At 45.4% G+C, this 23,060-nt stretch overlaps 1 protein-coding gene across 1 annotated transcript in view; it reads right to left on the bottom strand.

The window, feature by feature from the left end:
- LOC115110616 (diacylglycerol kinase gamma-like) overlaps nt 1-23,060 on the bottom strand; it is a 162,276-nt gene that overhangs the window by 48,462 nt on the left and 90,754 nt on the right. The window contains exons 17-20 of the mRNA XM_029636431.2: nt 14,461-14,546; nt 14,275-14,364; nt 12,093-12,253; nt 4,592-4,656 (exon numbers count right to left, since the gene is read on the bottom strand). Of these exons, the coding sequence (XP_029492291.1) occupies nt 4,592-4,656; nt 12,093-12,253; nt 14,275-14,364; nt 14,461-14,546 (402 nt within the window). The remainder of the gene's footprint in view (nt 1-4,591; nt 4,657-12,092; nt 12,254-14,274; nt 14,365-14,460; nt 14,547-23,060) is intronic.

Raw genomic sequence — 23,060 nt, 5'->3', positions numbered from 1 at the left:
CTTTAGGAGGAACCAGGCTGAACACGCCCCCATCCTCATCAACGGGGCCACCGTGGGAGATGGTCAATCACTTCAAATTCCTCTGCATACACATCTCAGAGAGGCTGAAATGATCTAACCACACGGACACCGTAGTGATAGTCAACTACATTCTTTCTCCTGCTGCTCCCCCCCCCCCCCCCATTCATCACTGTTGCAGTTGTTAATATGTATATCATTACTTTTTTATTACAATTAAAAAAAAAAAATTATGGTCATGCTGCTCCCCCTATGGCCATTCCCCCCACCTCTTCAACAGTCTTTACTCTGTCTCCACCAAATAGACATTAATTTATTCATCACTGCCACAGTTGTTATTTAAATGATAATGCCTGAGAAGCCGGTGTTTGGAGGATATATCGGTATGGGTGTTGTTATTTAAATGATAATGCCTGAGAAGCCGGTGTTTGGAGGATATATCGGTATGGGTGTTGTTATTTAAATGATAATGCCTGAGAAGCCGGTGTTTGGAGGATATATCGGTATGGGTGTTGTTATTTAAATGATAATGCCTGAGAAGCCGGTGTTTGGAGGATATATCGGTATGGGTGTTGTTATTTAAATGATAATGCCTGAGAAGCCGGTGTTTGGAGGATATATCGGTATGGGTGTTGTTAGGCCCGAGACGAAATGGAGGGCTGGCAAACCGTACCAATATATCCCCAAACACCGGTTTTGAGTGCATTATCACTTTTAAACAACTGGTTACCAACATATTCGAATAATGATTGACATGTTTTCATTAAAAACATAATTTTTCTGAATTTATTCATACTATTTCATCCTTCCAAAATATATAGTCCCGACCCAAATCTAGGGTTGCTACCCAAGCAGATCGGTTCGGTTGCCAGAGACGTGTCCCAGTCGTTCATTCTCAATGTTCCACTGTCATACTGGCTGGCAACGTTCTTATCCCTTGCTTGCTAGCTAGCCAACTAAGGGTAACTTACAGTCACATCAAATTGCAGCCAGAATAACAGCAAAGTAGCAGCATTTGCATTTGTTTCAGCTGTTTTCTAGTGACATGTATTTGGATAATGAGCTAATGTGGAGCAATTTCACCTGGAAATCGAAAATGTTTTGTTTGACCTTTTTTCAATTTTCATTTCGTTGTATATATCCATAAAAATTATGTCAGCTGATTCATGATTTCAACTGGCTGATTTCTCAAGGATGATCAAATGGAAACAGGATGCACCTGAGCTCAATTTCAAGTCTCATAGCAAAGGGTCTGAATACTTATGCAAATAAGGTTTATCTGTTTTTTATTTTTAATACATTTGAAAAAAATTCTAAAAACTTGTTTCCACTTTGTCCTTAAGGGGTATTGTGTAAAGATTGATGAGGAATAACATTTATTTAATACATTGTACAATAAAGCTGTAACATAACAAAATGTGGAAAAAGTGAAGGGGTCGGAATACTTTCTGAATGCATTGTATATAGTAATATTTCTATTGTTATTTTTTACGACCATTTTCAATATTTTATTTCACTTAGTCCTGCATATTGGAGCTCAAAGCCTAAGATGTTCACTGTACCCTACAATCACACCTGCAACCCTGTACATGTGACTATTAAACGCTCGGAATCTGAATCTACCTCCGTCATGTGAAGCAAGCCTCCATTGTGTGAACTGACATTGACAGGCAGCATTTAGTCATAATGTCTGTCTGTCGTAAGGAAAATAACCCTTTGATTAAATATAGTATAATGTGAGGTAATCATAAAAAGTTTAAAAAAAACATTATGCAAGGAAAGTTGAAGGCCAGAGCTGGAGCCGGTGTTCTAAATGATTCATGTCATTCATTTGACTGGTAGTAAGAGTTGCGTGGATTCCGGCTGCTTCTAATATAAGCATTTCTATTACACAAGGACTGACTGGCAAGGAATTCAATGGACAATATTCAGTCCCGTCAGGATTTTGTGATTCTGTGAGGACTTGTAAATTTGTCCAATCACTGCACTATTACTGCATAAAACAGTTAAATCAGCAACAAGCTCTCACACTGCAGAATGAGACATTTATCCACATTCCTCCAAATGTCAAACTTCTAAGTGTTTCTGACACCCTGGGTTGACTCCTCCTACTCAGTATTATTCCGTTTCTCCAAAAGTCAAATTTCTAAGTTGCTTCAAACGTCAAATTTAGAAGGTTGAGGGTTAATGTTTTTGGATAGGGTTAAAACATGAAGTTTAGGCACTCATTCCAAATGGTTAAGGTAACGGTTAAGGTTTGGGATAGGGTTAAAACATGAAGTTTAGGCACTCATTCCAAATGGTTAAGGTAACGGTTAAGGTTTGGGATAGGGTTAAAACATGAAGTTTAGGCACTCATTCCAAATGGTTAAGGTAACGGTTAAGGTTTGGGATAGGGTTAAAACATGAAGTTTAGGCACTCATTCCAAATGGTTAAGGTAACGGTTAAGGTTTGGGATAGGGTTAAAACATGAAGTTTAGGCACTCATTCCAAATGGTTAAGGTAACGGTTAAGGTTTGGGATAGGGTTAAAACATGAAGTTTAGGCACTCATTCCAAATGGTTAAGGTAACGGTTAAGGTTTGGGATAGGGTTAAAACATGAAGTTTAGGCACTCATTCCAAATGGTTAAGGTAACGGTTAAGGTTTGGGATAGGGTTAAAACATGAAGTTTAGGCACTCATTCCAAATGGTTAAGGTAACGGTTAAGGTTTGGGATAGGGTTAAAACATGAAGTTTAGGCACTCATTCCAAATGGTTAAGGTAACGGTTAAGGTTTGGGATAAGGTTAAAACATGAAGTTTAAGGCACTCATTCCAAATGGTTAAGGTAACGGTTAAGGTTTGGGATAGGGTTAAAACATGAAGTTTAGGCACTCATTCCAAATGGTTAAGGTAACGGTTAAGGTTTGGGATAGGGTTAAAACATGAAGTTTAGGCACTCATTCCAAATGGTTAAGGTAACGGTTAAGGTTTGGGATAGGGTTAAAACATGAAGTTTAGGCACTCATTCCAAATGGTTAAGGTAACGGTTAAGGTTTGGGATAGGGTTAAAACATGAAGTTTAGGCACTCATTCCAAATGGGGACGGTTAAGGTTTGGGATAAGGTTAAAACATGAAGTTTAAGGCACTCATTCCAAATGGTTAAGGTAACGGTTAAGGTTTGGGATAGGGTTAAAACATGAAGTTTAGGCACTCATTCCAAATGGTTAAGGTAACGGTTAAGGTTTGGGATAGGGTTAAAACATGAAGTTTAGGCACTCATTCCAAATGGTTAAGGTAACGGTTAAGGTTTGGGATAGGGTTAAAACATGAAGTTTAGGCACTCATTCCAAATGGTTATGGTAACGGTTAAGGTTTGGGATAGGGTTAAAACATGAAGTTTAAGGCACTCATTCCAAATGGTTAAGGTAACGGTTAAGGTTTGGGATAGGGTTAAAACATGAAGTTTAGGCACTCATTCCAAATGGTTAAGGTAACGGTTAAGGTTTGGGATAGGGTTAAAACATGAAGTTTAGGCACTCATTCCAAATGGTTAAGGTAACGGTTAAGGTTTGGGATAGGGTTAAAACAAATCACAACAAAAATCTTCCGATCCACATCGCCCTAACAAAACCCAAGCCTACTTGATGGTTATAGAGCTCACTGTTGCCCCTAGTGTCCGGTTTTGAAGGCACTTCCCGCTGAAGCCACTCTTGTGCGATCTGCCTGCAATATTATTGTAAAAATCTGACTGATCACTATAGTACAAACAAAGGGCTTGCCATTTCAACCTATCATCACACATTTAATAAAAAAAACATTTTTAACTAGGCAAGTCAGTTAAGAACCAATTATTATTTAGAATGATGGCCTACCGGGGAACAGTGGAACCGGCCTTGTTCAGGGGCAGAACGACAGATATCTTTGACCTTGTCAGCTCAGCACCGTTCGGGTACTGGCTCAACGCTCTAACCACTAGGCTACCTGGCTCCCCACATTTACTGCATAATATTGTTCAATCAAGCCACAAGTTAACAAATGTTTTCCTTCGTCAGCGAATTTGTGACAAATTGGACAATATCTTTGCATATTACCATATTACCATATTACCAGTAAAATAAAATATTTTTACAAATTGTGTACAAACCGGTGTGCATAACTACTTCCATAAATGTTTGACCCATGTACAAAATTTCACAGCCATTGCATCAGAACAGGACTCAAAATGGTAGTAAGGCCCGGCCAGCCAGCCAGCTTGTCAGTTAGCATAGACACTGTACTTTGGCTGCATGGATCTCTTCTTTATGTCACAAAATCAGTTAGCTAGTTTCCATTACCATCATAGACAGAAGCCAGGCAATGCCAATCTATTGACGTCACTAAGCAGGCAGGGTTTTTCCTGACCATTGATGATTCATTTCTTCTAATATGCTATAGGTTTTCCCAGCATGGAGGGACTCTATCTGGTTGATGGAAGTTGAGAGCAGCTAATGAGTAGTGACCATTCACTGTGTCAGTAGCAGCTTGAGACAATACAGTGACACCAATATACCTTAAGTTAAGTGAAACAAAGTCTATATCAATCTCTCACCTGCTGTTGAATTTCTCTGGGTGCTTCTCTCTCATCAAGTGGAAGCGATGAGCGATAGACGCATCCTATAGTGGGAGACATAGAGCAGTTTTAAGCTACTACTGGGGCATCACCTTTGTGCTTGTGATCCTGTGCCTATGTGATCCTAGGACTGCGCTAGGGATGATAACAGGGTTAAAAAGTCACCACCTATCCCCCTGCCCTGCCTACCCCCTGTGTTGTGTGTTTGACCCCAGCCCTGGATGACCTCTGGGGGTAGGGGGTCAACGTAATCAGTCAAATGGCTCCAACACTAGGAATGACCCCACTTATAAATATGGGGAATGGGTGTGTGTGTTCTCCAGAGCCCGTCTTAGCTCTGCCATGACCTGAGGCCTGAGGGCAGGGTGATCTCACTCAAATTAGTCTTGTGTGGTGGACAGAGCACAGAATGAGAGATGGTGACTTTGTACTGTAGGATAAAAAGCATCACTCTGGATGAATAAGTGATTTTACTAGATGGGGAGGAGAGGTTATCCGATAATGGACAGGCTTAGAAGATGGGGTATGGAGGAAATGGTCAATGCGGCGATGGACGTCATGTCCTGAAAGATTGACAGCTGGCTTCCTACCAGTTGTGGTGATGGTGATGAGGGTGGCTATGAGAATAGTTACTAGACTGCAATGAAGATGGCAATTACTTTTGGCATTTTGATCTGCTCATAGAAATAAATGGACAACGAACCTTTGGAAAGGCCATCAGGTCAAACCTATTCTCAACAATAGAAAAAAGTCTTGGCGACATTGCTGAAATTGAAACTAGAGCACATTCTGCTAACACAAAGAATGATTAAAGCAAAGACAGAATGTCAAAAGAGAGAGAGAGAAGTGGAAGAAGAGAGAGATAGAGAGAGAATGAGATATTGCCAGAGAAAAGACGAGGGAGAGATCCAGAGAGCAATAGAGAGAGAGAGAGCGAGAGAGAAAGCCATAGAGAATGAAGGAGGGAATAATTGACAAATCAGACCTGTCATTGTAACAGATCTGCTCCTATATTTAGACTGGAGGCAGGCAGGCAGTCGAATGCTGACTGGCAGGCAGCTCAACACTACCACATCCTGCAGTCAGCAGGTCTCTCTCTCTCACTCTCCCCTCTCTCCTTCCTTCCCTTTCCTTTCCCACCACATGGGACAGAAGGAGGAAGTGGGACCAGACCCCTGCGTGCCAGCCACTGCCCTAGGGACCAGAGTTCAGGTCGCCATTCAGCCTGGCACAGGTCATGGCACTAATAGGAAACGGACCTGGAGCCCTACAGAGAGACCAACCATCGGTTGTTGGGGCATTGGTTGGTTTCCTGCCCGCCTGTGCAGGTGTTTCAGCGGTCGCCAGAGAGGAGACCGGAAAAGATTGGAAGGTTGGGGGTAAGGCACGCCGCATCACCCTCACCCCGTCACCCTCCCCCCACTATCCTTTGGAGCCTGTGTCATCTCCAGGGCTCTCCCTCCATCAAACTTAACACATGTCCCACAACATCATCAACTAGTGGGTCCCAAAATAGCTCTGCACCTGCCCACTTGGTCAGGCTCTTTGGCTGTGAATATGTGATGCATTTAAACTGGAACCTGGGGGGACAGGTGTTATTGGAGGTCTGGATGAAAACCACACACCATACGCCAAATACTAGGCATAGTGATTAGAACATAGGTGGATGCAGGGAGTTGGTTTGTTGTTAACCTCTGGGCCTTGAGCCATGTCTAAAAAAGGGAGGGAGAGAGGTGGGAAAGAAATCATGACATTTGTTTTTATTGAAGGACTGCATGTCTTGTATCTAGGGCAATACCTTAATGTGACTCGCAGGGTCACAGTATCACAACAGCCTCCGAAAAAACACAACAAATAGCAACTATATGTGACACTGGATTGTGTCCAGTGCTCCTAGAGCAAGCACCGGCCAGTAGCCTATACTGTCCCCAAATACTGTTACTGTAAATATGTGACATTTGCTATCCACCATAGTTGACTCTGTGTGACGAAGGTTGTTTTGATCTTGCCATTTGATGTTTGGCACATGGTGGGGGCGGGGGTGAGGATGGGGACAAACAAACAAATCACTCGCTGGAAAATAAATGTCACCTCAGAACCATTTCTATCACAGCCCCCAGATAGAGGTAGAAATAGGTTGCTTTTTCAACCCATTTTGGTTGGTGCCCTTTCGGGAACATCAAAGTGTGATCTGGGGAAAAGTGGGTGTCACCCCTATCTCCCCCCTCTCAACCCTCACCTCTATCCCCCCTCTCAACCTCTCACCCCTCATCTCCCCCTCTCAACCCTCACCTCTATCCCCCCCTCTCAACCCTCACCCCATCTCCCCCTCTCCCCTATCTCCCCCTCTCAACCCTCACCCCTATCCCCCTCTCAACCCTCACCTCTATCCCCCTCTCAACCCTCACCCCTATCTCCAACCCTCACCTCTATCCCCCCCTGTCAACCCTCACCCCTACCTCCCCCCCTCACCCCTACCCTCACCCCTACCTATCCCCCCGTCAACCCTCACCTCCCCCCTCAATCTCCCCCCTCTCAACCCTCACCCCTATCTCCCCCTGTCAACCCTCACCCCTACCCCTATCTCCCCCTCAACCCTCACCCCTATCTCCCCCTGTCAACCCTCACCCCTACCTCCCCCTGTCAACCCTCACCCCTACCTCCCCCCGTCAACACTCACCCCTACCTCCCCCTGTCAACCCTCACCCCTATCTCCCCCCTGTCAACCCTCACCCCTATCTCCCCCTGTCAACCCTCACCAACCTCACCCCCTCAACCCTCCCACCTCACCCCCCCCGTCAACCCTCACCCCTACCTCCCCCGTCAACCCTCACCCCCCTATCTCCCCCTCTCAACCCTCACCTCTATCCCCCCCTCTCAACCCTCACCTCTACCCCCCCCTCTCAACCCTCACCCCTACCTCCCCCTGTCAACCCTCACCCCTACCTCCCCCGTCAACCCTCACCCCTATCTCCCCCTCTCAACCCTCACCTCTATCCCCCTCTCAACCCTCACCCCTACATCCCCCCGTCAACTCTCACCTCTATCCCCCCCTCTCAACCCTCACCCCTACCTCCCCCGTCAACCCTCACCCCTACCTCCCCCCGTCAACCCTCACCCCATTCTGCAGCACTGGGACATACTTCAAAGCCATCCATCCAGTCCAGTCACCCATTGGTTAGGGGCATCACACTCTGCAATTTGACAAATACAGCTCTACAAAACTGTTATTGGTTGGTTTCCTGGACACAGATTAAGCCAAGGCCTGGACTAAATTCTAAATTGAGATTGAAAATGGCTTTGAATAAGATAAATTAGGATGGTCAAACGGAACCGGAGCTCTAGATCTGAATGCCCATACAGGGTCATAGTGAGCCTATTGTAGCAAGCTGCTGTGCCACTGTGCCTGTGTAGAGTCCATCTGTGCCCCTGTCATCATAGCTGTAGGTAGCAGGTGCTAACGCTAACGCTGGGGACCTGTTCCTGAGAGAATTGTGTTTTTATGTAAGCAATGCATTCTGCTTATATACAGTATCTTTGTGTGTTTGTGTGTGTGTGTGTGTGTGTGTGTGTGTGTGTGTGTGTGTGTGTGTGTGTGTGTGTGTGTGTGTGTGTGTGTGTGTGTGTGTGTGTGTGTGTGTGTGTGTGTGTGTGTGTGCATGTGTGGGTTCATTTTGTAAAAGGGTTTATACTGTATCTTTGTGTATGATGTGGACAGTACCTATGATGTGTATCTGTGTGAGTGCATGTGTGTTCCGACAGACATAGAGAAGAGTACTGGGTGGGGGGGTTGTTTCCCTCTCTATCTTTAAGACCCAGCCAGGTGTCACTCAGCACTGTCATTCATTACCGCGGTAACCTGGTCTGAACCTGGCAGACGCTAACTTCCTGTCACTGATACTTCCCCTGACCTTTGGTGTTGCCAGCACTACTCCTCCCCCTGCACCTCTCTCTATCCCATCTTTATCCCCTCAGTCTAACCTTCACTTCCCTCTACCCTCCCTAGAGGCCTGGCCTGGCTGTCCCCTGAGCAAGCACTACACACCCTGCTGTCAACACACAGGACAGGTCACTGTGGATTGGATCCACAGACCACAGAGTAACACGGTGGGTAAGTAGCAATAGCTAACACATAGCTAGAGAGCCAGAGAGCATTACATGGTAGAAGGGTCAGAGCCAGTCCCATGCAATCTCAACTTCTCATAGCTAGGCATAGAGCCACGCTCGGAGAGCAGCTTGTTGATAGCTCTCATTCTCTCTCCCTGGAGAGATCGGCTTCCTCAAGCTAAGGGGCTGGGGTGAGGAAGGGGTGAGGTGGCTTCTTTAATGGCTGCTGACATGGTGTGATTTCCCTCTCACTAATTCCTCACACAGATTATTTTCAGGGTGAGGGTTGGGAACGGGATCACTCAGGGTGCAGGGATGCAATACATTATAGGAGTATATGGAGTGCCTAATACATACAGTACTGTAAAGGCACGGCAGGGAGGGAAGTCTTGGGGATTTCCGTGGGGATGTGAGACTGAAGTGGGGCTGAATTGTTTGAATTACAGGGGTTTTAAGAGGGCAAGGCAAGGTAGGGAAGGAAGGAAGGAAGTCTTGGAATGCAATATGGGGATGTGGGATTGAAGTGAGGCTCAGGATTTGGGGTTGAAACCAAAGGCGCCTGCCATATGTACATGTAGACTCCTCTCCCATCTGATCAGTGTGTTAGGGTTACAGTAATGACTGAGGGTTAATGTTAATGTAGTGTCTATATGGTGAAATAGATCCAGAATGGCTGACATGAAGCCGTCTTGTCAAAGAGTTGGTTTCCTGTAGACAAGCTTCAGTCATTGTATCCAGACTAAAGTTTGACAGTGACCAGAGAAGGATTTTATATGAAACTCTTCTCAACATGGATTTATGGTTGACTCTTCTTAGGATGTATGTTGTATGATTTTGTTAGATTTGATTTGTTATTTAATATGATCAAGTTTTAGTGTTTTTAGTGCAGAGCACTGATGCCCAAAAGCAATACAAAGTCATCTGAGGCAGGGAACAAATTAGCAATACCACAAAACACATCTTTATCTCTAGCCTAGAGCATTCTCTTAGTGACAGTCAATATGGCTACCACGTCATCCTCAATTAACTCACTGCAACAAGAAACAGATGACAGTTGAGATTCGAAAATTGGCCTTGAGAGCGCCAACGCCATGGCAACCCAATCCCTGTCCCGGGAGGGGAAGGTCTGTGACTGTGATGGCAGGAAGTGATGCCCCAATATGGATATGGACATTGAACCTGATTCGGGGCTGCTAATGATTACATCATGATACGGCGTGAGTCATCGCGCTAGCGCTCGTTTGCTCAGGTGTCATTGGTGCACAGATATGCAGCCATCTGTCCCTGGCAACTGAAGCCATGGAGATGAGATCTGTTGCCCTGTTACAGGGCCATGCCATGCCGCATTAGATCAGGGCAGAGAGCTAGGACTAGCCTACAGCAGACCAAAAGCGCCATCAACAACATGGGAATGGCATTGGGCATAGTGGATTACGTAAACACAGAATCCTTCGAAGGGATCAGTTTGAGCTTAAAAGGTCCTCTCAGGAACACAGAATTGAGATATATTTGAATGTAAATGGACTGTAAATCACTGTTATATCATCAATAACAGTTTTAAATGTAGCCAGCACTTCTTTAGAAATGGTGTACAGCCAGGGTAAATGCTTGACAGTGGCTGCAACCAAAGTTTGGACCATCCTGGCACTGGCACTACCACCCACCCGGCCCACATCTGAATCCCACAGAGAGGGCATTGTCCCCTGGCCACCCCCTAGCCTGCATCCTCTGGCCCTTCTGACACAGGCATTACACAGTGGAGAAAGACCCATTGTCTAGATAGAAAGGTCAGAGGGTTGGTCGTTTGCTAATAACATCCACATTCTAATTAAACCATTTTGTCTTTCCATTCGATCAGCAATATGCTGAAAATTATGAGACAAAGTACTGATCCCAGTCAACTGCTTTCAATATTGTCATTGTTGGCAATACAGGACAAACATACAGTATATGGGTCCAGCAGGCTAGGGTGTACTCATAGCACAGCAGTAACAGGATGGTAGATTCATGTGTTTGGCAGAAACCTGCTGAATATGTGGCAGGCTTGGGACCAGTGGGAGGCCGGGTTGCATAACATCACAATAGTGCCTCATATCCCTGCCAAGTTCGCCCCTTCCTCCCTCATCCTTGTCCTACCTGTGATTGGTACATAATATGTCTGGACCAATCAAACTTCGGCAAAGTCTCACTGTCTACTCCTGGCTGTTTGTGTATTTTTAGGCTTCCCTGCAAAGGAAAATAAAGAGAGGAAAGACCATAAAAGGGATTGCTTTCTCAAATGAGGTGCTGCAGGCACCTTACTGTTAAGCAACCATAGATTTGATAACAGAGATATAAAACATCCATCTGAAGTGTCAGGGGTTGATTGAGAGCGACATCAAGACAACAACTGAGACAGCACCCATTTGACCTTGTCCTTCTGGTCCCTCTAGTCTAATACGTTTGAGGCATGCCCATGGTAATTTGTTTTGAACAGTGGGACCGTGAGGAGAGCGATAAATGGTTGCTAAGCAACAGGGACCAGGCGATGCTGGTTCCTTCCCATTAAAAGGGGAAATACAGTAATTAACCTGCCTGGGAGGCTTAAAAACCTCAGGCGATTCTGCAAATTGTTTAACTCCTGCTGGGATAGGCTATCCCGTACTGTGGCATAGTACTGAGACTATGTCCCAAAAGTGAAATTGCCACGGGGGATGGGGGGACATGTGGACTGGGCATAAGGTAGTCGAAGTCCGACTATAACACAACTCAGTCTTCATCTTTTATGGATTCCTAATACTTGCCTTGAAATACCTTCATAAAAGATGGTGAAGAATTGTCCTTCCACGTATCCTTCCACTTATACTGTGTTTTCAAAATACCCATGTACCCCTCAAAATACCCATGTACCCCTCAAAATACCCCCCCTCAAAATACCCATGTACCCCTCAAAATACCCATGTACCCCTCAAAATAGGCATAATAAGTCATGTCGTACTGTGTAGAATTGTAGGAAATTTGTTTTAAAATGTCAAAGCAATTCTGGGGAAGGACCCACGGAACCCTGTCTACTGTTCCCCCCCGCCCCAATATCTACACCACAATTTGACCATTTCTATGTCCTGCTTATGGTTTGAACTGATTATGGAGAGCCAGGCATGTAGGATTGTGTGTCTGTTTTAAGGATAAGAATTTGAGGGTGAAAATTGGTTCTGCATGTCAACGAACATTTCCTGGTGAAAGAAATAACTAGAGTGTGTGTGTGTGTGTGTGTGTGTGTGTGTGTGTGTGTGTGTGTGTGTGTGTGTGTGTGAGTGTGTGTGTGCATGCATGTATGGATGTCTGTTTATGTGTGTAGCGTGTCTATGTGTAGAGGTGTGTGCTGTTCTCGCACCACTCCGATGGAGAAGTAGTTGTTGACGATGCTGTTGGGGACAGGGTCTCCCTTCTCCTCCTTGTCAACAGGGACGATGTCGATGTTCCATCGGTCCAGAACCATCTCTGTGCTGTGCTCTATGTCCCGCAGGAACTTCAGAAGACTGCCTCCTTCATAACCTACAGGAAAGAGGAGAGAGAGACACTGAGAAGTCAGACATAGGACACAATGAGATAAAGCCATCAAAGCCATCACACACACTAAGGTCACCCACACTCTCAGACCCGGGCTCTCAGACCAACTTTTATAAATGCAAGTAGGTCTAGTATTCATCAAGTTGCATAGTGCTTTCGGTATTCAATTTAATGTGAGGTCAGAGGCCTTCGATTCCTAGAAACAAGCAAAGAGAAAAAGGAAATGGTTTCAAGGGAGTAGATCTGAAAAGACCCACAGCCCTCTCCTCCTGCGTGTCTCCAGAGGACTAAGAAGTCGTCACACAGTGAATGTCAAAACAGCCTAATGGTATAAGTTTACACAGTAAAGTCCTCATTGTGGCCTTATGTCCCAGAGGGGATGAAGAGGAGCAAGTAAGTGAGTCCAATGCCAGGAAATAGATCTCCAACCAACTGACGGGCTTCTCTGAGAGAGTGTTGGTAAACAGTATGAGCCTACACAATAGAGCCATCATTACACTGTGCCATGGGATAGAACCCCACCTCGGGCTCCGGTAACCAGGTCCTCTGTGTCTGAGACCCAGTGGGTCTGAACCACAATGACTCTGATGATGATTGTGCTCAGTGCTGCTGAGAGGTGGGCCGTTAGTGTTATATCACTGGCTGTCATGGGGGTGTGAGCGTATAATGAGGACCCATCACACTGAGAACACCAGGGGGACTCTGGCACTTACGTCCTGAGAGCCGGGGCCAATGTGTGATGACACATGTTCCCCCCTCCTGTGCTACTAACACATGATGACGGAAGGGAAAGGAAAACTATTGCTACCTCCCTCTCTAAACAAGGCGCATGGGGAGCTCCAGGGTTTTGAAGAGGGCGTCACGCTGAAACACGTTCCTTGTAATAATAAAGAAACATCTGAAATCTACTTCTACTATTTGTCCTCCAGGAGAGGCTGAATACTCTCCTATCTCCTATCACCTAGCCAGGGGCCATGTGTGATGACACTTGTTCCCCCTCATGTGATCTCCAACAGTCTGAGCTCACACTTATACCAAATCACAGAGGGAGAAAGCAATGAGGATGTAATGTAAGAAGTCAATTAGCATACTTCATACTCTGAATATTAAACAAACAATTCACAGACTACTTATACTCATTCATGTTTGCAAAAGCATACAAGTATATTCCAATACCCATGACACACACAGGCTAACATACAGCCCAATCCTGCCTCATATAATTACAATAGGCCTATACCATCTGTCAAATAACATCTACCACTTAATAGGAGACCAATAGGAAATTGTATCACCAAACACAATTTAGATGATTGGTTTACTGTGCTAGGAATTAAAAAGCATGTGCAATATGTTTCCACAAAGACCGCTCTCACACACAGCTACCGCTCTCACACACAGTCACTCACAGCTACTGTCTAATACTGTACAGCTGTACATCTGGTCAGAAAAATTCAAAGAATCCAGCTGCTTTTTAAATGATTTTTCCGAGAACATAATGTATTCAACTTGTGCTTGGTCAAAAAGCCCCTGGGAACTATCTGTCTATTTAGTTTACAAGCATCATAACATCATATGCCTGCCGCCCTGGCTAAAGTGCTCTGCTGGCCTCTACAAGCCAGGGTCAGGTCAAGCAGTCAGTCATAATCAGGGTCACAACTATTGGCCCCAAAACAGGCCCAGCCAATAAGCAAACAGGGATTATATAAGAACTCTGCTTTGCATTATATAGCACTTTCATATATGGTCTATGAGGATGGGTTAGGGACCACAAGGACACAACAGGAGCATTGTGAGAATATTGGGGAAAATAATGCTGACTGAAGCTTTCAGTGAGCAGGAAAAAGTAAAACAAGACTCTCACTGCGTTCGATGTACACACACACACACACACACACACACACACACACACACACACACACACACACACACACACACACACACACACACACACACACACACACACACACACACACACACACACACACACACACAGAGCTCCTCACCTCCGCCCCAGCGTAGGCATCTTGCCAGGTCGTTCCCTGTGCCCAGAGGGAGGATGGCCACAGGGGGATCTCTGGTGAAGTTGGCCTTGTCTGCAGATGGACAGATAACAATAAGATAATGATTACAATTCTGATGGATTGCATCACATGAGTACATGAGTTTAATCCAATAGAATTGAGACACACCAATACAGTCTAAGATCCATCCCACTGTCCCATCCCCTCCACATGCCAGCACCCGGAAATCAGGGACATCATGGAAGAAGTTGAGCCTGGAAGACATAAATACATAAATATGTAAATACACACGCACACACACAGTCACAGAGAGAAAGAGAGATAGAAAGAAAGTGAGAAAGTGAGAGACAGATGCATTAATGTGGCTGGTGTCCAGCCTTACAGAGTGTCTGGGTCACCTTCAAAGCAACCTTTAATCTGGGCCAGGACAAAGGTGTTGACGGGGGCTTTCATGTGCCCCCAAATAACAGCTGCAGTGCAAACATCACAAACACCCTGTGTGTGTGTGTGTGTGTGTGTGTGTGTGTGTGTGTGTGTGTGTGTGTGTGTGTGTGTGTGTGTGTGTGTGTGTGTGTGTGCATTAGTGTGCTTCTGTGTCCACAATCATGTGCGGCTTTGTCAAAGTCCACAAAGTGTGCGGCTGTAGTCCACAATCATCTCCAAGACAAAGGAGATGATTGTGGACTACAGGATAAAGAGGACCAAGCACGCCCCCATTCTCATTGACAGGGCTGTAGTGGAACATGTTGAGAGCTTCGCATCACCAACAAACTAACTTGGTCCAAGCACACCAAGACAGTCGTGAAGAGGGTACAACAAAACGTATTCCCCCTCAGAAGACTGAAAAGATTTGGCATGGGTCCTCAGATCCTCAAAAGGTTCTACAGCTGCACCATTGAAAGCATCCTGGTCGCATCAAATCAAATCACTGCCTGCTATGGCAACTGCTCGGCCTTCGACCGCAAGGCACTACAGAGGGTGGGTGTACGGCCCAGTATATCACTGGGGTCAAGCTTCCTGCCAGGTGGTCAGAGGAAAGCCCTAAAGATTGTCAAAGACTCCAGCCTTCCTAGTCATAGACTGTTCTCTCTGCTACCACACAGCAAACCGGAGCGCCAAGTCTAGGTCTAAGAAGCTTCTAAACAGCTTCTTCCCCCAAACTATAAGACTCCTAAACATATAATCAAATGGCTACCCAGACTATTTACATTGCCCCCCCCCCACTCTTTTACACCACTGCTACTCTCTGTTGTTATCATCTATGCATAGTCACTTTAATAACTCTACCTACATGTACATATTACCTCAACTAACCAGTTCCCCTGACTGACTGCCCTCGACCAGCACAAAAACATCCTGTGGCGGACTGCAATAGCATCGAACAGTCCCCGCGATATGCAACTGTTCAGGGAAGTCAGGAACCAATACACGCAGTCAGTCAGGAAAGCTAAGGCCAGCTTCTTCAGGCAGAAGTTTGCATCCTGTAGCTCCAACTCCAAAAAGTTCTGGGACACTGTGAAGTCCATGGAGAACAAGAGCACCTCCTCCCAGCTGCCCACTGCACTGAGGCTAGGGAACACGGTCACCACCGACAAATCCATGATTATCGAAAACTTCAACAAGCAGTACTCAACGGCTGGCCATGCCTTCCGCCTGGCTACTCCTACCTCGGCCAACAGCTCCGGCCCCCCCGCAGCTCCTCGCCCAAGCCTCTCCAGGTTCTCCTTTACCCAAATCCAGATAGCAGATGTTCTGAAAGAGCTGCAAAACCTGGACCCGTATAAATCTGCTGGGCTTGACAATCTGGACCCTCTATTTCTGAAACTATCCGCCGCCATTGTCGCAACCCCTATTACCAGCCTGTTCAACCTCTCTTTCATATCGTCTGAGATCCCCAAGGATTGGAAAGCTGCCGCAGTCATCCCCCTCTTCAAAGGGGGAGACACCCTGGACCCAAACTGTTACAGACCTATATCCATTCTGCCCTGCCTATCTAAGGTCTTCGAAAGCCAAGTCAACAAACAGGTCACTGACCATCTCGAATCCCACCGTACCTTCTCCGCTATGCAATCTGGTTTCCGAGCCGGTCACGGGTGCACCTCAGCCACACTCAAGGTACTAAACGACATCATAACCGCCATCGATAAAAGACAGTACTGTGCAGCCGTCTTCATCGACCTTGCCAAGGCTTTCGACTCTGTCAATCACCATATTCTTATCGGCAGACTCAGTAGCCTCGGCTTTTCGGATGACTGCCTTGCCTGGTTCACCAATTACTTTGCAGACAGAGTTCAGTGTGTCAAATCGGAGGGCATGTTGTCCGGTCCTCTGGCAGTCTCTATGGGGGTGCCACAGGGTTCAATTCTCGGGCCGACTCTTTTCTCTGTGTATATCAATGATGTTGCTCTTGCTCCGGGCGATTCCCTGATCCACCTCTACGCAGACGACACCATTCTATACACTTTCGGCCCGTCATTGGACACTGTGCTATCTAACCTCCAATCGAGCTTCAATGCCATACAACACTCCTTCCGTGGCCTCCAACTGCTCTTAAACGCTAGCAAAACCAAATGAATGCTTTTCAACCGATCGCTGCCTGCACCCGCTTGCCCGACTAGCATCACCACACTGGATGGTTCCGACCTTGAATATGTGGACACCTATAAGTACCTAGGTGTCTGGCTAGACTGCAAACTCTCCTTCCAGACCCATATCAAACATCTCCAATCGAAAATCAAATCAAGAGTCGGCTTTCTATTCCGCAACAAAGCCTCCTTCACTCACGCTGCCAAGCTTACCCTAGTAAAACTGACTATCCTACCGATCCTCGACTTCGGAAATGTCATCTACAAAATGGCTTCCAACACTCTTCTCAGCAAACTGGATGCAGTTTATCACAGTGCCATCCGTTTTGTCACTAAAGCACCTTATACTACCCACCACTGCGACTTGTATGCTCTAGTCGGCTGGCCCTCGCTACATATTCGTCGCCAGACCCACTGGCTCCAGGTCATCTACAAGGCCATGCTAGGCAAAGCTCCGCCTTATCTCAGCTCACTGATCATGATGGCAACACCCATCCGTAGCACGCGCTCCAGCAGGTGTATCTCATTGATCATCCCTAAAGCCAACACCTCATTCGGTCGCCTTTCGTTCCAGTACTCTGCTGCCTGTGACTGGAACGATTTGCAAAAATCGCTGAAGTTGGAGACTTTTATCTCCCTCACCAACTTCAAACATCAGCTATCTGAGCAGCTAACCGATCGCTGCAGCTGTACATAATCTATTGGTAAATAGCCCACCCATTTTCACCTACCTCATCCCCACAGTTTTTATTTATTTACCTTTCTGCTCTTTTGCACACAAATATCTCTACCTGTACATGATCATCTGATCATTTATCACTCCAGTGTTAATCTGCAATATTGTAATTATTCGCCTACCTCCTCATGCCTTTTGCACACATTGTATATAGACTCCCCTTTTTTTTCTCTACTGTGTTATTGACTTGTTAATTGTTTACTCCATGTGTAACTCTGTGTTGTCTGTTCACTCTGCTATGCTTTATCTTGGCCAGGTCGCAGTTGCAAATGAGAACCTGTTCTCAACTAGCCTACCTGGTTAAATAAAGGTGAAATAAAAAAATAAAAATAAAAAACATTGACTCTGTACGGTACCCAACCGTTTATAGTCTCGCTATTGTTATTTTACTGCTACTCTCTGTTGTTATCATCTATACATAGTCACTTTAATAACTCTACCTACATGTACATATTACCTCAACTAACCAGTTCCCCTGCACATTGACTCTGTACCGGTACCCAACCGTTTATAGTCTCGCTATTGTTATTTTACTGCTGCTCTTTAATTACTTGTTGCTTTTATTTCTTATTCATATTTTTTTTAAATGCATTGTTGGTTAGGGGCTCATAAGTAAGCATTTCACTGTAAGGTGAAACAACCTGTTGTATTCGGCACCTGTGACTATTAAAATTGGATTTGATTTGTGTGTATCACTGACATGGTGGTTGACAACAGTGCGACAGACTGCCCTCTCTCCTGGTAGTTGAAGTGAACTGCACTCTCCCTTAGTGACGCACAACACAAGCATGCCAGCACTCCAGGGAAATCTGTAGGTACAGCACCGAGCTGCGTATGTATCACATTTAACAAAACATTTGCACATCAACATTAAACATTAATATCCTTTAACCTCACCGCATGAGGCTTGACAAATCGTGACAATGTTTTATGCATGTGGGCTTAGTTGGAGAAAGCACATCAACAACGGGGCCAAACGACCATCTGCATTAGGATGGAGACATCACTCTTAATCAACACAAAACAACTAATTGTATTCTCTAAACAAATCACTCAGCTTCAATCTGCCACTCGAAAAGCCTGGTGGTGACTGAGCCTGTTGCCATGGAGCCCATGGTAACGACACTGGATAATTTGTCTGGGTCTCTATTAACACTGTGTCTGCTATGCTATATAGCCAGACAACATTAGGCCTGTCTTTGGCTGTACGCATTAAGATATGTATCCATAATGTCCTGACAAACATACATTTGGACAGTGTTTTTACAACTCTACATACAGTATTGAGATATGTATCTATCCACACTGTCCTGACAAATATGCCTTTGTAAGTGATGCAAGGATGACCAACAATGGAGGAGTTATACAGGAGACGAGGAGAGAATGAAGATAGCAACTTATTTGTCATGACATCAGATTGATCCACCACGCTGGCATGTATTGATGACATTAAAAGAAGAGGAAAAGCCTCAAACTCTGGAAGCTCAGACGCAATCATTTATTCAACAGCAAGCTGTCTTCAACACGGGTTTATTGATGACATGACATGTGCTGAGGCCCAGCAGGTAATTACAATAAAGCATGGCTAAACTTCACCCACGACTCCTGTGTGTTCCCTAACAAACCCACGCATAACATTAGCTAACAACAAAATAGGTTAACACATATGATGAGTAAAGCTATCAAGAGCCAGACTAATGGCTAATGGCTAATGGCTAATCCAAATAAAAGTCCTACATAACAATCACACAACAGCAGTCTCACACTATAATATGTTTTCCATGTCAGGATACCCCGTAACCACCCAGACTGCTATGTGAATAGTGGATTATCTTCCTTATAATCTCCAACGCTCATCAATATTAAACTCTCAAAGATTGTTGACATTCATTGGACTGCACCTTACACTCGAATGTCAATAAAACAGCATATGAACAAACAGCATTTAAAGTTATTGATATTTATAGTTTTAGAATCCTATATGACCTATCCTATAGAACTTTATCCTATAAGATTTTATAGAATTCCATAGGACACAAATAAGATTGGTTCCAAAATATGATATGATTGAATCAGCAGCGCAAGATAAATTGAACTTTCAAAACACATTTCCAATATTCTATGTACTTCTATGTGTGCTATTTCTATGCTTCCCAGTCTTAAGTTTTGTTTTTGCGTCCTTTACCTTCAGTTTTGTACAATATTTCTGATTATGGAAAATATATTTCACAGCGGTTCAGATTTTACAATTACTCTCTACACTATGCTCGTTTTCCATGATCCTATTCCACTTTAACTTTGAATGCCAGGGCTCTCATGAAGTGTTTGCATTTGTATTGATGTCAGAGTTATTAGAGGGACAATAGCGCACTGAGTATCGGCCATTAGCGACTGGTAGGCTACTAATGACCATCAGCATTATCAGAGCACAGTTTTGGAGAAGCCTACTTACCAAGATGGAATTTGACTGCAGTCATGACTCCTGACTGCTGGTGTAGCGGTAATAGGGCCACTGTAACAGCCCTACACCCAAGTGATAAAACCTCACAAAGGTGGAGAACTCCAACTCGCTGCAGCACAGATATCACCAATCGTCATGCCCCTGAACAATGCCCAAGAAGCCTCCAGACCCATAGTGGAGTGAACCTTTGTCCTTTGCTGTCATATGTCTCCACAATCCAATGAGAAAGACACTGTTTAGAGAATGCCCTACCCCAAACTGGATTAGAGGAAGAAAAAGTTGTCACAAACTCGGAAATCCTTGGTCCTATCCATATACCTGCGTAATGCGCGCACCGGACACAGGCCATGCAACCTCTGTTGTTCACTGGAAGCAAACCGAGGATGTGAGAAAGGAAACAGCTTGAAAGCCGTGGGACCTATAAGACATAGGCATATCCTTGGGAGCAAAAGCTGCTTTAAGACCTACCGTCACTTTGGAGTTGCCAGGCGCAAACTCCAAACAGGAAGGGTGTACTGATGCGTGGAGATCCCCAACGCGCTTGGGTGATGCCAAAGCCATGAGCAGGACAGTCTTGTAGGAAAATACCTTCAGGTCCACAGAGTCCAATTGTTCAAACGGAGCGTCCAGGACCAAAGCCAGGTCCCAGGTCGGTGCCGTAGGCTTTGACAGTGGTCTGAGCCAACGCATGCCTTTAGGGAACATCACCACCAGAAGATGAGACCCTGGGGTAGAGCTATCAATCCCTACATGACACGTCAAGATGGCTACCATTATAACCTTCAATGTGGAAAAAAAAGGGCCTGTTCAAAAAGCTCTTGCAAGAACATAACAATGTCCACCAAAGAGCTTTGAAAAGGACAAACTCCTTTAACCTGACATCAACCCTCAAACGCATCACTTATATGTGTACAACCCTCTCATATAGGGGGCACATGCTGTCAAAATTCAACCTTTCAGGGACCAAACCCACAGATTCCATATCTGCGTTTGTGGGTGCCAAACTCAATAGATCCCAGCGACACGGAATCCTCCATGAGTCCGGGAACCAGGGTTGTCGGGGCCAACAGGGAGCAACCAGAATAAAAATACCCTGCTGTTGGACCCTCTCCACCGTAGGCTGAATCAGGTCCATCGGAGGAAACTCATAGAGCAGGGCCCACAGACACAGATACGCCAAAGCATTTATTCCCAACCAGACCAAGAAACTGAATGCATTGAGCCGGAGTGAGGCAACTTTTCTTGTTATTCACTATGAACCCCAGAGACTGAATATGGGAAACTAGCATGGCAGTGTGGAGCTCCACCTGTTCTCTCGACTCCGTTACTACCAGCCAATCATTCAGATAGGCCAATACTCTGATCCCCTGGCACGGTGCCAAAGCCGCCTCCACCACCATAGAAAAGGTGCGGTGTCGATAGGGTGAGCCCGAAAGGCAGGACCAGAAACTTGTAGGCCACATCCTCAAAATGAAATCTCAGAAACTTTCTGTGGGGAGGATGTACAGTATAGCCACATCTTTCAGATCTATGGATGTGAACGAATCACTGGGACGCACCGACTGCAATAGCCAGCGAAGTGTCAGCATTTTGAACATGCAAACCTTGAGGTGGTTGCTCTTAGGAAGTAAGAAGTACCAGCTGCACCAACCGCTCTGTACTTCTGACACGGGCACCACCTGAATAGCCTGTTGTTGAAGGAGAGAGGAAATCTCCTCTCTAAAGACAGGCGCTAGGACCTCGGAGACCATTGACGTAATGACACCACGAAAAGGAGGAGGATGAACTGCAGACCGTACCCTTTTGTCACCGTCCTCTTTACCCATGGTGAAACTGTGCATGCCCGCCACTGGACGGAGCACACTGCCAGTCTCCCATACATTATCTCCTGAATGGGCAGAGTGCCACCCTGAGGATTGGGGTAATTCGTTTTTTATGCCATTCTTGTTTTCATATCTACCACTCTTGACAACCGTGTCTGAATGTGAGAAAGGAACTGTGTTTATTTTGGTGTGAAAAGGAGAGCTGATTCCTATTTTTGTTTCTCCTTGAAACGGGCCGGTAAGGATTACATAACAGAGCCAAATAACCTTATCCAAATACAGTGCCTTTGGAAAGTATTCAGACCACTTGATTTTTTCCACATTTTGTTACGTTACAGCCTTATTCTAAAATGTATGATTCCACCCCCCCCCCCGCCATCAATCTACACACATTACCCCATAATGACAAAGCAAAAAACAGATGTTTAGACATTTTTTCTAATTTAAAACAAAAATCGGAAATATAACATTTACATAAGTATTCAAGCTCTGTCAGTTTGTTTGTGGAGGGTCTTGGCACAACTATTTTCACGTCTCTCCAGAGATGTTTCGATCAGGTTCAAGTATGGGCTCTGGCTGGGCCACTCAAGGACATTCATAGACTGGTCCCGAAGCCCCTCCTGCATTGTCTTGGCTGTGTGCTTAGGGTCATTGTACTGTTCCAAGGTGAACCAACCCCCAATCTGAGGTCCTGAGTGCTCTGGAGCAGGTTTTCACCAAGGATCTCTCTGTACTTTGTTCCGTTCATCTTTCCCTCGATCCTGACTAGTCTCCCAGTCCCTGCCTCTGATAAACATCCCCACAGCATGATGCTGCCACCACCATGCTTCACCGTAGGGAAGGTTCCAGGTTTTCTCCAGACGTAACGCTTGGCATTCAGGCCAAGTAGTTCAATCTTGGTTTCATCAGACCAGAGAATCTTGTTTCTCATGGTCTGAGAGTCCTTTAGGTGCCTTTTGGCAAACTCCAAGCGGGCTGCCATGTGCCTTTTACTGAAGAGTGGCTTCTGTCTGGAAACTCTACCATAAAGGCCTGATTGGTGGAGTGCTGCAGAGATGGTTGTCCTTCTGGAAGTTTCTCCCATCTCCACAGAGTAACTCTAGAGCTCTGTCAGAGTGACCATTGGGTTCTTGGTCACCTCCCTGACCAAATCCCTTCTCCCC

Source organism: Oncorhynchus nerka, linkage group LG3 (genome assembly GCF_034236695.1).
Source record: "Oncorhynchus nerka isolate Pitt River linkage group LG3, Oner_Uvic_2.0, whole genome shotgun sequence".
Taxonomy (NCBI): Eukaryota; Metazoa; Chordata; class Actinopteri; order Salmoniformes; family Salmonidae; genus Oncorhynchus; species Oncorhynchus nerka.
Note: the sequence above shows the minus strand (reverse complement) of the source record. Positions and strands in the feature narration are given on the sequence as shown.